The following is a 13,487-nucleotide window of genomic DNA, read 5'->3' as shown; positions in this document are numbered from 1 at the left end:
TGAATATCAAGAGTTTAAAGTGACACATTCGATTACTTTTTAATTAAGTGAATACATTTGTCTGCCAATAATTTCCACAATCGCCAAGTAAATTTTTCGGTTGCTGACAGTCTTATGTCTTTAGCTGAATACATGTAAGTTCGGTTCCTTCCTTTAAATTAAYTAACATGAGTACTGGAAGATATTGAACGAGGGTTATTCATACCTATTTTAGCTTCTATGGACCATGGAGGTTCTCTGTTGGCTACTCTGGTGRAGTGGCAGCGCTAGGGGCAGGTTCACAGCCGTAGAGGCTAAGGTCAAATGTTGACAGCATAATGCTACGTATYTCGTGATAAACTCTCCGTGTGTCATAAGGCCTGAGCAGYTTTTAAGATGGTTYCATCCATTGCATGTATTAYACYCAACCGAGGTGGAGTTTGGATGGATTATTTGGCAGAAAAATTCCTCTGTGCTSGGKTTGAACTCAATGCCAGCAAGAGTCAAGARGATASGGAGCAACCCTGCTGCAAGGCATTGCTCCAATGAYGATAATCTTATACTGAAACTTATCGATCTAACCGAGAAATCATATTAACAGACAAGAATGGCATAAACAGCTAAATTCTGATATACATAACACTACATTTTATAATGTTACAATCACCATTATGTGGAAAACTATTCCGAAAGTCTAGTCATTTTCCCCTCAATGCTCTTCGCTCTCCAATTGTGATAACTGCATATTTCTTTCTTATCATTTGCGATTAAACGCATTTCGATTTCGCAACGTTTGTTTCTTAACTGTAAATAAGTACGTGTATAAATGCGAATTTTGCGTATCGCACGTTTTTTCGCTGAGCAGCGAACGCGCGATGCGTTCCAATGAAATATTCGACATGTTAAGCCTACAGAGCGCAACAAATTGGCAGAGTTAATCTTATCTAGCCGATAGGCGATAACCCAACCTGCGCTTGCCTCAACTTTACCTGCCTATAGCAYACTCTTTTATTGGGCTAATAAATTACCGATAAAATAATAAAAAAAACGAGCTTCCGATTATTCTGTGCCGCCGGTAGTGCTCTAAATGTCGAAACCCAATTCAGTCGATGGAGAGCGGCGGTCAAAGCATGTAGTACTCGTCGGCGCGTTAATGTAAAAAGTGGTAGCAATGTCGGATGCCGAGTCGGAATCGGGATATACGGATCATTCCAAAAGTCCTATATTGGGAAGGCAGCAATTACCCGCCAAGCGTAAGGTCAGAGTGCGTAAACGTGGAAGAAGAAAGAATAAATTTCAGGGCACAAATCGACGAAGAAAGTATGTATGCCTCGTCATAGCAGCACTGGCGACCATCTTCTTGTTGGCAGTATTTATATCGATCAGTGGTGATAACAACAACACTAACAATTATAGAAYCAATTTACGTAGGGAAGCAGCAGAAAGCACTGCTTTTCCTAGGAGGAAGACAAAATCGATAGCACTTTTAAATTTTCAAAGAGACCAAGTGCCTACGTTCGTTAATTTAAGGAACAATTGTTCCGTTACATTATGGGACGCCGCTCAATTGGAASACTCTCGAAGCTATGATGCTATCGTTATAAATTCAACTCTTGATGATATATTAAGCGGTCGTGARCTTATCAACGTGGACACAACCGATTCGCTAATAATTTTCAGCTCAGACAAACCGTTACAATACAGTAATGGCGGTAATATATCGTTGGCGAATTCCCACTTGCGTATTTACGATAAAATATTTTCATACTCCTTGAAGTCCGATTTCATTCATCAGCCATTTAAAATAGTGCGAACGAATGATTCGAAGATTATGTCGCCCAATTTGCAACCAGAATGGGATGCGCCGCAAGCTAACTTCACATCACAAAGGCTCAGAAATTTCAGATATGAAAGAGTGTTGGACTCATCCCCATTGGCATTGACCATATTGAATGGACCCTGTCATCTCGCGCGTAATGAATTGATCGAGCGTATAACCCAAAATATGGACGTGCACACTTATGGCGAATGCGGCCAATATAGGTTGGTATTACGGCCTTGAAGGCATTTATTAAGATAAGGGGTGTAGACTTAAGAAGTTCTGTGTTTTTGCGAAAGAAATGGTATATGTGGAMTGTGACTTCAAATTATTACAAATTTCACAAATATCTAAACAAGACTGCTGAGACTAGTTTTTGCAAAGCCTCTATTGGAGTATGGCTGATCTAACAGTTGATATTCTAAGAATTTCAGTTCACAAACGTATAAAAGTAAAAAAAGTCAAAAAAGCTTCGTTCCTTCGATACGTGTGTTACCAGACAAACGAACTTCTACGAAAGCAATGAGATTTCATTTTGTTTTAATTTTTAACGTTACCTTTTTTATATGCAGCTGTGGCGAAGATCTCTGCAAATTCATACCACATAGTCGAGGGAATAAAACGTATAAGTTTTTCTTGGCCTTTGAAGAAGAACTGTGCGAGGACTACGTTGGCGAGAACTTTTTCAAAGCCTTGGGTTTCAGCTTGTTGCCAGTAGTCTTCGGTGGTGCTAATTAYACGCGTTTCGTGCCCCCGAACTCTTACATAAATGCTCGCGATTTTGCGAGCATACGCGAACTAGCAGACTACTTGCTTTACTTGGACCAGAATCCCGAGGAACACATAAAATATTTCACATGGCAGGAGAAGTATTACCTCCAAGAGACTCCTTATGACTTGTGGGATATCTGCGAATATTTGCAAAATGCTGATAAAGTCAAACTAGAGATTGACGCATTGAGGGCAACAAATACAACAATTGCGGGTTGGATAAATGAGAATAGGTGTCGACCATATGAATTGCCCGAAACGTGGACTACGTGAGACTTTGATTCCAGTTGTGACGGGGTCGAAGGAAATTGAAGAAGGCATTTGCTASATTCATATATATGTATATATGTATATATACTGTTATGTTAAGTTATGGTAAAGTACATGTGTAAACAAGATTAATTAGTAGAAGCGAGCAATGGTGGTCGCGATAAGATTGTGCGGCTGATATAGCCCTCTATATGTATACATATGTATGTAATATTAGAGTGTTTGTGTTATATGATTAATGYGATACAAATTTATTTTATTTATCTACAGTATTTATTGAACTTAGATAATTTCTCACAATTTTTTGTAATAAATTTTTTCAATGGAACTAAATTAATGTCATAAATTTGCCCATTGGGTAAAAATAAACGCATTTGAGTGCGTCCATAAATATTTTTGTTCTCAATTTATTCGTCTGTATTAGCACCTAAGGCATTTAAATACATTTTGACTGCTGTTGGCCTRCCATGCACCGCGCTAGAAGTGAGAAGCCAGCCCTACAGTATGAAAATTAAATATCACTATCATTTGCTAATAAGACATTGATAACCAATATCACTTCACTCATCTTCTTATTCTGTTTCTCGCATTCATGTCCTACCAAATATCGCCCATATTTATTGGGAATGGCGCTTGTCCCATGGGCAACATTYCACTCGTCAGCACAACTACATTTGTACTCACTAAATCATTTCCATATTTACAAATGTGTCGGGGATGTTGTTATTTTATGCTTCATGCCACAGGCGTCGTTTAATCCTTCGAAGCACCTATTTACTCTCAATGTATGCATAAACATAAGCACAAACACGCGCGGCTACCGATGAGTAGCGTTATAATGCTTGCAGTAGCTGGAGAAGCGGCTTCGCCTGCCAATGACAACAACTGAGCCGCCTACAAAGGACAATAAATCGTCTGACCGTCGGAGCGAACACGGTGACACGGGGACATGGTGTTCTCGTGTCAACAACAAAACAGAAGTCATTCGTGTCGCCGCAGAAGCCAAGGAAGTAAACGAGTACCAAACCTGTACTGAGAATAAAAAGATATATACAGTGSCTGACAACTAAATAAAACCAACGGAATTTCAACTAACTATAAATGTGGATGAAAACGATATATTTTTATACATCGAGAGTCTTTATAAAGGTTATAAAGGGCTCTTTTGTTTCTACAGATGAGTACAGAATATTWGACAATCCCTGACCCATTTTTAAAGGAGTCAAACTTTCGCTATTCACTCTGAATTTTAATAACAGCATATTTGTAGCCTCTCAACACAGTTCAAATATTATGTTCATACAAGTTTCCCGATTTCCGGATGAGTTGTGCCACCAATTGTCTTTTTTTTTTAGAAGGGGGAGAAGCATCGAAAGCAGRAATGCGGAACTTTAATCTGCTAAACCTAACCTGCTCCGRACTCRAGACTTTCCCACGGAACCACCGGTTAAGTATTACTTCTTGGGAGGACATGACATTTAAGTCTCCCCATTGCGCGGACTGACGGACGCCTAATGTATTGAAAAGTCTCAGATTTGTCATTTTGAAAGTAGACGCTTCCATTTCTCAGTCGACTGACACATGAGTGTCGTTAAGGTATCGACCGTAAAACTGCCACCGAGTGTGGTTTTTAGTTCTTCTCTTGTATTTGAATAGCATGAGTAATAAAAYAACATGAATAGAGYCTTCTATATACTCTGTMCACGTCRGACASTTCGGACGAATGACATTGTAGAATCTGTAAAGCATCCATGACCACTAATTATTTAGATCAGATGGAAATCCAGGTTCCCATGTCGTTCGTCTATCCACGAATGGATGTCACGAATAAGTTTGTTGGTCCAGAACCCTTTTGATGAGAACTGTCACCGCTGCTGTTGTGTGTGCAAATAATGAAATTTCGAAAAGTTTCGCTAAAAATCCAATATGGTAGCTTTGGATACATTGGATCTTGTCAGTTAATAGCTGTTAGTATAAAAGAATGTCATAAAAAATTGGGTGTCGTAGTCGAGAAGATGGGGTCAGTCTCGAATTGCCTTCTACAATTTTGTCTAAAGAGTGGGCTTAGGGGATCGCACATCTTTCAGKTCGGTCTGGTTTCAATTGTATTAAATTATAGCAATTTATGTTTTCTTTTGCCTTAGTAAACTTGCCTTCCATCTTGAAACAGCTACAAGTCGGTACGGTGTTTCAAGTAAATTTTTTATGGCCACCACTGTATTGGTATTTGATCTACTTCAACTCTATATTGCTATGCTTACTCTTCGGCAGCTGAGCCAACCATTGTGGCTGTCCTGATTAGCGAACCCTCTAATCGCGCTGATGCTGTGACTATCCCTAAGATGCCATGGATTCGTGCTTGTAGCGCGGTGTRCTGCCTTTCGTCTCGCCACTGTTTCTCTGGCATAAATAATTCTTGCCTACATAAATATGAAATTGACACGAACTTGCTTTGTTTTTATTTTTATTTCGCTTGTCAACGGCGCCGAGCATTATGATTTTAATTTGTCGCGATCCCAGCTGCACCTTTGCACCAACACCGCACCCGCTCTCTCGGCCATAAGGACCTTTGGCTTCRCAATCGAACCTCGTACTTGTTCCGCATTATGTTATTTCACTTAATTTATTGTTATGGTCCACTTGGGACACTCGCAAAGGCACTCATATGCAACCGCGCCTGCGCCAAGCGGCAAGCTGCATGAACACCGTTGAATTCCAATTTATACTCACACATCGTGCACTCGGCAAGCTGGCTTAAAATTAGTATGACGCTTGTCAGGAAATTAGATTTACTGTTGTTTCATTTAGGCGAASAGTGTGAGCAGATGTGCGCTGAAGCGAGCGCAGGCTGCAACAAAACGGTAAACACAAAATTGAAGGATACGCTGAAAGGATGTACCTTGTGTTAACAAGCACTTAGGCAAATTAACGGTACAGTGAATGTCTTCTAATGTCGAAAGCAGGAGACACAGCGGCYGTTGCCGTCGAACGAACAAAAGACATGCCAAAATAAAAAGCAGACGCTGATATTTAGGGGTGATGCCTCATGTTGTATTTGTGCGAAAATATGCAAAAAGTGCTTTGGCACAACCTGTGCGCCATATGGACACGTGTCAGGATCCTTCGCTGATCTTAATTTCCGATCCGCACGTCAACGATGTGCCGAAAAACACATCACGAAGCGGAAGGGTCGCAGCACGAGCGCAAGAAACGCTCCATTTCCCGCAAAATGTGCCAAAAACACTATAAATTGTGGTCGCGAACGCGCCGCTACCCTTTCCACSCTCCCCAACTGCGTTCACTGAGTGCGGTGTCTCGTTTTTCTTTTCACGCTATTTTATCGCTGATTGCGACCAATTGTCGGTGAATTGCTGCGTCGACAAGCATGTTGATTGCGGACCACAACTGGCGTTCACTGCCAACAATCGTCAGCCKATCAGYTCAGMGCACAGATGACGCACTCCATGTGGCACACACTCACACATACCTATGYGTGCTTTTGTGGGCATTCCTCGCTCGCTGCGATCAGCTATCTTGATGAGCTACCACAACCGCAAGCCAACGGCGCACACGACACCGACCCCAGTGGCGAATGCCAGAGCTGTTTGCGCTCGGAGGCGGAGGCGTACAGGTTGCGGTTTAACAAGCAGTGTCACCGCCTCCGCGGCAGTGCATTCAAATTCTTGTGCTCTTCTTCAGGTATGTATGTGGAGCAAATGTTGTTATGTTGCCTATTCCTTTGCGCACTGGTGTTTTTGTTGTTATGATGTCTGCGCGCGATAAAAGTTGTGGCAACAAAGCGAAACTGTTAAAATTGCGCACATTACTCATAACGCTTGTTGTTGCATCACCACTGTTATCCTGCGCCGCATGCCACATTGCCACACACACACGCACGCACTGCGCAAAAGTGTGTTCATCGAATGGATTTAATTTAAATTGTAACTGGCTCGCTGCAACTGCTGCAAGGATAACATATGCTCATGAACAGTTATTGCCAGTCGTGTCGTTTTTCTGGCTTTGTTCGTCCTTCGGCTCGTTGGCATGCAATTCTGCGCGTCTTGAGGTWACTTCACTTGGTTACTGTTGTTTGTATAACACGTGGCATTTGTTCACTGATTGCATCGAACTCGTATCGTCGGTATGCGGGAGCAACACATCAACTGTTTGTTCGAAAAAATGTTGTGTTTTTTGAGGCACTGCGAATTTACTGCAATTTCTCCCTACTTTTGCGAACATGTGTATGTTCCTTAAACCCTTTTACCGTTCACAACTGCTGCACGCTTTTTTGTTTTTTTACGCCATATTTTACACCGTTCCTTCAACATTTCCCTTCAGTAAGGTTTGCCATTTCATCACGGAAAGATATACTACGATTCAACAAGGAGTCGAAATTATTAAAATTTACAACCGAAATTCGGAKTCAGTGGCATCAAGCGTGGCAAGAGCGCTAATCGTTCTGTCAGATCAACAACTGAGAGTACAAAATATTCCCGTGCCAGTCAGACAAAAAGTGTCCGTAGTGCCGAGATTATTGTTTATAGGCAGACCCAAATCAGTCTCTCACACGTCGTTCTCAAGCGCTGGACATCTCTGTGACGCCGGTGTAAGGAATTTAGCGAAAAGATCTTGTCATGCATCCTTACAAGATCGARTTCACGCAAGAAATGAAKMCGCTTGACCACCAGAATCGTCGTATGCTCGTGGATTGGGCTGAGCAACAACATCAAAATCATCTGGATTTTCATCGAAAAATCATCTTCAACGAAGAGGCTCATTTCTTGCTGAATGGCTTCATCGATAAGCAAACTATGTGTTTTTGGCCAGTTAATAATCCACGCTTACTCCATGAGTCACCATTGCATCCCGGAAAAATTACGGTTTGGTGCGGTTTATGGGCCGGAGGCGTTATTGTGCCTTATTCTTCCGAGATGATCAAGACCGTCACGTTACTTTAAATGGGAATCGCTACCGTTAAGTGATAACCGAATATATATGGCCCGAATTGAATGATATGGACTTGGACAATATGTGGTTCCAACAGGACGTAACCTCGGTCGCTTCGGTCATGCGATTAGACTATTTCCAGTCTGGCTATGTCAAGTCTATAGTCTATACCAACAAGCCAGCGATGAACTTCGTACGAATATCGGATCATAAAACTTTGAGTCATAAATATCAGTATTTGGGCAATTTTCAAAGGAACGTTCCTCGARTCTGTTCGTGAATGCATTGGGAATTACACGATATTATTTCGACCATYTACGTACATGAAATCCTGAAAAATGTAATCATTTATAAAAGAGTACATTTTCAAATACATTGAAATCATCGTGGACAACTTCGAAATGGTTAAATTATAGAAAAATTTAAGAAAAAATTGTGTTGATTAAAAAAAATTCCAACTTGTTACCATGCAAACAAAGGAGTGAACTGTGTCTATCAACCTCTGCTAATATCAGGTCACCTACGGTTTGACAACAGCTGGTGCGAACTTTTTCACCCTTCCACATTAAGCCGAACTTGTTTGGTTAAGTTAAAGCTGGTTCTTCTCACTTTCGCCTCGCTTCGGTCTGTGAGTTTGTGATGATCAGTTAATGTCAAAATTTTGGCGGCGACTAACATAGTGACGCGTCGGTGGCTGCAAACTGTCAGCGCCGTTGCGTGTAATTAATCATTCCGAAGTCAAATTTGTGATTTTTACGAGCAACATGTCAGGCGGCGGCAGCGCAAATGCCAAAMCAATTAAATGCCTGGACGGAGTGTGAGCGGCTAAACGGATGAAAATACAAACRCACGAGTGRGAGCGCAGGCTGCGACGCATTCGAGCCATCATTTGCAGGATTTGCCGCGTCGACTTGAAAAATGCTGATTCATGTCACGCCAGGGCCGAACATGTGACAGCATCAGTAGGCAATGAGCTGCGCTGTAAATATTTTGTTATTATTGTTATTGTCGCTTATACAGTTTCGGCAGTGATGCGCTCGTCCTCAAATTATGTTGTATGTTTAGTGCACGTTCAGTTGTTGTTGTTACCATTTGGGTTGATATTTTACCGTCTTTGTGGCCGACGCCCCCGAATCGGCGTGTCGCTGCTGAGGCGTCTGTCAGTTGGTTCGCTTGGGGCGTTGCTGCCACGGCTGTTGCCGCTGTGTTCGTCAGTTGTTGTTGGTAAATAAAATAAAATGCATTAGATGACGCGTGGACCATAAAATAGATTTATTAATAAAATTTTATGACCTCCAGCCGGGATGTGCGGTGCTGTGTTGTGACATTTGGTGACACAGAATTATGATTTTGATGATTTTGAAAACAAATGTCGAGTAARACTTCGCGCGTTTGGAAATGCCTAAATGAAAGGACTGTGAGACAAGGAACTCGTTAAGGGGGAAAAAACTGAAGTGCTGATGTATGTATTTGGACATCTGTTTTGACTAAAAGATATTTAAATATTGCTACTGCCAAACCCGCTTTGCAGAGTAGAGGTGYTACCTCGAAAGCSTTGAAAGCGTAAATACAATGGAAGAGGAAGCACTGCTACGCTCTAAGGGAGATGTCAAAGGTGATATGTCGGTGATAAAGACTAGGCCGAGGGCTAGCCAGTAAGGAGGGGTTAAAAGCAAAAGTGTCTTACAAAGCAGGGGTGCCAGTTCACGAAAGTCTTAACGGAAAAGGTTGGCTTAGGTTACAACAAGAATAGAAGAAGGCCGGAAACATTACGCATCGAGAACGATCGGAAAACCGGATCAAGGATATAATTGCAGCCAGAAGACAGCGGTCYGTTGATAACCAAACAACGGTGCCAGCGAAACGACCGAGAAAAAGAAGGCCGCTCTAAAGCCAAACGTCAGACTCRATCGAGAGAAGCTCACAACATCCAGGGCGGCAGCGACGGCCAGCGAGATAGCCAAGAGGCAATTAATCCTGGCACTCATCGATCGAAGCAACCCCCTTGACACATCAGAKAGTAGAAATGGAAAGCGGTGGAAAGCGTCTTACGGGCTCTTCGACAGACTAGATACGCCTATGCCAGATTTCTATGGTGCGGGTTGGTTGAATGGCAGCTGACATCTGCAGGCAAAAGAAGCTGTTGAGAAACTTCAAGACTTGTGWGAGCGAGCCGTTCTAGAAAGAATGGATCGTAGTTGCATGCCATCCAGATCCAAGCGACGACTCCCATACTTCACAATATAAAACCGGAGGATGCACTGCGGCTTCTGAGCAGATAAGATCCTAATGTGCCAACGGAATATTGGAAAGTGCTGAAGGTTCTTCAGATAAATATGCATAAAAGCAAGGCAGCCTCTGCCGAACTCCTCCTTAAATTCACGCGGTCACCTCTACGTGAGCAACTGTTYAGAAAGTAGGATTTCTCTGAAAAATGCGATTCAGAGAATCACGTGCCAATTTAAAAGTTCGGTTTATATGAGGAAATTCGTTCGAAACTTGATTTCTAAACGCTATCGCCAATGCAAGATTTCGAGGTAATGATAACTTCCAATTATCGAAGTTCGASTTATGGGCGTTCAGCTATAGTATAAATCGTTTTTTATGAAATATAACGTAATATCTCTTTCAGAATTTATTTCACTATTGCTAGGAATGTCTTAAGTACATATATTAATTTTAAGCCAAAAACTTGGTAAATATTTAGTTCACACTTGAGTTCAACTATCTCAAAACAAATATAGGTATTTGGTGCCTGAAAGCTGYCATTGAAATAACTGCAAGGCGTAACGGAATGTCAGTTAGCAAATAATATGAAAGAATTTGGATGTCAGCTTACCCAACACCTCTTCATTTAATTCTAGTTAGCGGCATTACACAAAGACCCACACACACAGCCACACATACATACGAATATGTTGCATGCAGCGGCTCGGCACATGCCTCTGCATAACCAAGCAAGCTGCACWSCTCACGCCTGCGATCAGCGCCACCGCGAGGATGAAAAACTTTTTCCAGACAGCTTAAATGCGCCGCCAATGAATTCAGCTAATTTAGTGCTTTTCTCTAGCGTTCTCTCCTTATTTGTGGACGCTATTACAATGCAAATGAGKGAAGAAGAGTTCCGAGCCGCGAGCCGTGAGCCGACAGTCTCCCTAGATGTCTTTAAAAAGTCAAGTGCGTGTCAAGTTACCCGCAAAGCAAATATTATAGACGACTGTGTGTATGAGTATGTAGTTGTGTGCGTAAGTGCATGGGTATTCATTCATTGAAACGGAACCGAGCCAACAACGCTGACGAGTTGAACAATTGATCAAATAACATAATTTATCAAAACGACTTTGGAAAACAAATATCAGTAATAGAGATGCAACGCCGCGGTGTTCGGCAAAAGCGCAGAAGACATTGCAACATACCATACATACACACACAGCAGTAGTTATGTAAATTTGTATAAGCACCTTCCCTGAGTGCCTCATTTGTTTAAACAATTTAGTCGGACAAAGCAATTCAAAACGATATTTGTTGTTGTTTTTATTGCCCGTGTATTGCTCAGCTATTTAGATGCTTAGCTTATTAGTGTCTTCGGAAAATTATGTTGTTGAAACTTGAGTAGCGTTATTGCCCCGACCCGCTAGTTTCCAATGTTAATTTGACACAAAGAGCATAAATTTGAGTTGATTTCGTTTAAATTAGATTCTTTACTAAATTACATCGGTTATTGWAGGTGTGCTGTTATTTGAGCGCTTTTATTTTGTTCTGAAATTTAATATATATAATTAGTTTAACATCTAAGTGAGACTCCAACCGAGATCGAGACAAATCTCATTATGATAAAAACGCATATTTCAAAAGAAGTAAAGTAATAAGAGAGAGTTATAAGAGAGAGGAAGTGGGAAGGTCAAAGAGTGGTTTTCGAAAAAGTAGCTGCTCTTTAGATGGTGGAACACAAATTATATAACCCTTTGCCAATTCCAAACCGATAGAGAAACTTTATTAAACATTWGATTCAAGATGAGATTGATTCCTTCCACTCTCTCTTACTCTTATATAAAAGTTTTTATTATTCCAAGTTTTTSCAAAGTTTTTATTATTCCAAAGWTACATATGTATTTCAAAATGAKATTGTGAAATTTTTAATAGAAAATATTCAGAACTCGGCCATTACGACGTCAATGCCGGCAGTTCATCTTAAAAAAATACTTTCGTTTACCTCAGAACTCCTTACGGGACTAAAGTAAAAAGAGGAAAATACGTGTTTTAATTAARGGGTTACATGGTTTTCCCCGGTTAAAAAACAGCCTTTYTTCAACAACTTGTTTCTCCTATAAAAAATTAAATACTTTATTACAATTTTTGTTGTTGCAAACACATACTATTAACAAAGAAATTTTGAAATTACAAAAAAAAAAAAAAATATTTTAAAGCTCAACCATTGCGACGGCATTTCCGGTGACCCCATGGTAAAAAGATGCATCCGCGTTGGCTGGATAATTCCTTACAGGATCATCTAAAGTGAAAAMATAAGTGTTTCAGTTAAAACCTTAGAACTTGAACGATGGAAAGCAATGAGAATTGGATATTTTTGGCAGATATTTTTACAAAAAAATTAAAATTTCGCGACATTTTTTTTAAAKGACTGTAATCTAAAGAAAAATCCTTAGTCCATGTTTTTCAGAATTGTATATCAAGGAACTGTGTGAAATTTCATGTAAATCACTTGAGCAGTTCTAGAGAAAGCTCGCCAACYGACTTGAAAAAGTCACAGTTTCGAGAAAAACGTATTTAAAGACGGTGCACTTAGGCTAGCTAGCCTCGAGCCCACAAGTTTCCGTTTTTGAAAGTCGTAAGCCCATGTAACCCTTTAAGGTCATAACCTATATATTAGACGAAGCAAAAATAAGTAAATCAGAATCGAATTGTTGGCAGACGTTTTCACAAAAAAAAAAAAAAAAAATAAATAAATTTTGGTTAACATTTCTCGATTTTTTTAAGTAATTGTATTTTAAAAAAATTATAAAACCTTCATTCCAGACCTTGTAAATAGTAACCGACTTTGAAATATCACATCTTCGAGTAAATATTGTTTAAAAATTTAAGTGACTATATGGCTGACCTCGTGTGCCATAATTTTCAARGCTGCATAAACAAGCCTATTACTCGAATGAACGTAAGCATTAAAGGCAATACCCTAGAGAAGCTATAGAATTAAAGTCAAACAAAAAATCGATTTTTTGAAGTCAWGAAACCCATGTAACTCCTTAATGATTGACTAAGGCTCTGGAATAAGAAGGGTTAAGCATATAATTGAGTTTTAGGTCATAGTGGTAAATATTTCTGTCCAGAAACACTTCTCGAAGTCATTGACTATCTTTTTGGAAAAGCTCTTGATATCGATTATCCTATCGGGTTCCTCTTAATCGGCGCTAGAAAATATTTTAATTAATGGTTTAAGGAGCTGTACCCTTTGGCGATGACATCATAACAGTAAATGTCAAATATAACGATGATATGTATCACAATCATGAACTAGTACGAGTAGTTTAGCACGCTTGCTTTCTAGTACATACAAGCTGTCGGCTTGGATTAAATTCTCCACAKTGTATTATTAGTTGAAAAAAGGAATGAGTTAGAAGACAAAATTGGATGAGCTTGATGAAGTCAACTCGCAGAAATAAAAAAGGTACGGCTCCTTGTGTTT

At 40.3% G+C, this 13,487-nt stretch overlaps 1 protein-coding gene across 1 annotated transcript; it reads left to right on the top strand.

Moving 5' to 3' along the window:
* Positions 1 to 1,099: 1,099 nt before the first annotated feature.
* Positions 1,100 to 3,167, top strand: LOC108978121. The gene is made up of 2 exons (XM_018948247.1): positions 1,100 to 2,022; positions 2,371 to 3,167. Exons 1-2 carry the CDS (start codon positions 1,151 to 1,153, stop codon positions 2,840 to 2,842), a joined length of 1,344 nt encoding a protein of 447 aa, XP_018803792.1. The 5' UTR covers positions 1,100 to 1,150; the 3' UTR covers positions 2,843 to 3,167.
* Positions 3,168 to 13,487: the final 10,320 nt, after the last annotated feature.

The sequence above is a fragment of the Bactrocera latifrons genome, unplaced genomic scaffold, assembly GCF_001853355.1.
Source record: "Bactrocera latifrons isolate USDA-ARS-PBARC rearing strain unplaced genomic scaffold, ASM185335v1 scaffold_118, whole genome shotgun sequence".
Lineage (NCBI taxonomy): Eukaryota > Metazoa > Arthropoda > Insecta > Diptera > Tephritidae > Bactrocera > Bactrocera latifrons.
The sequence above is the reverse complement of the archived record's forward strand: the minus strand, read 5'-3'. Positions and strand labels throughout refer to the sequence as shown.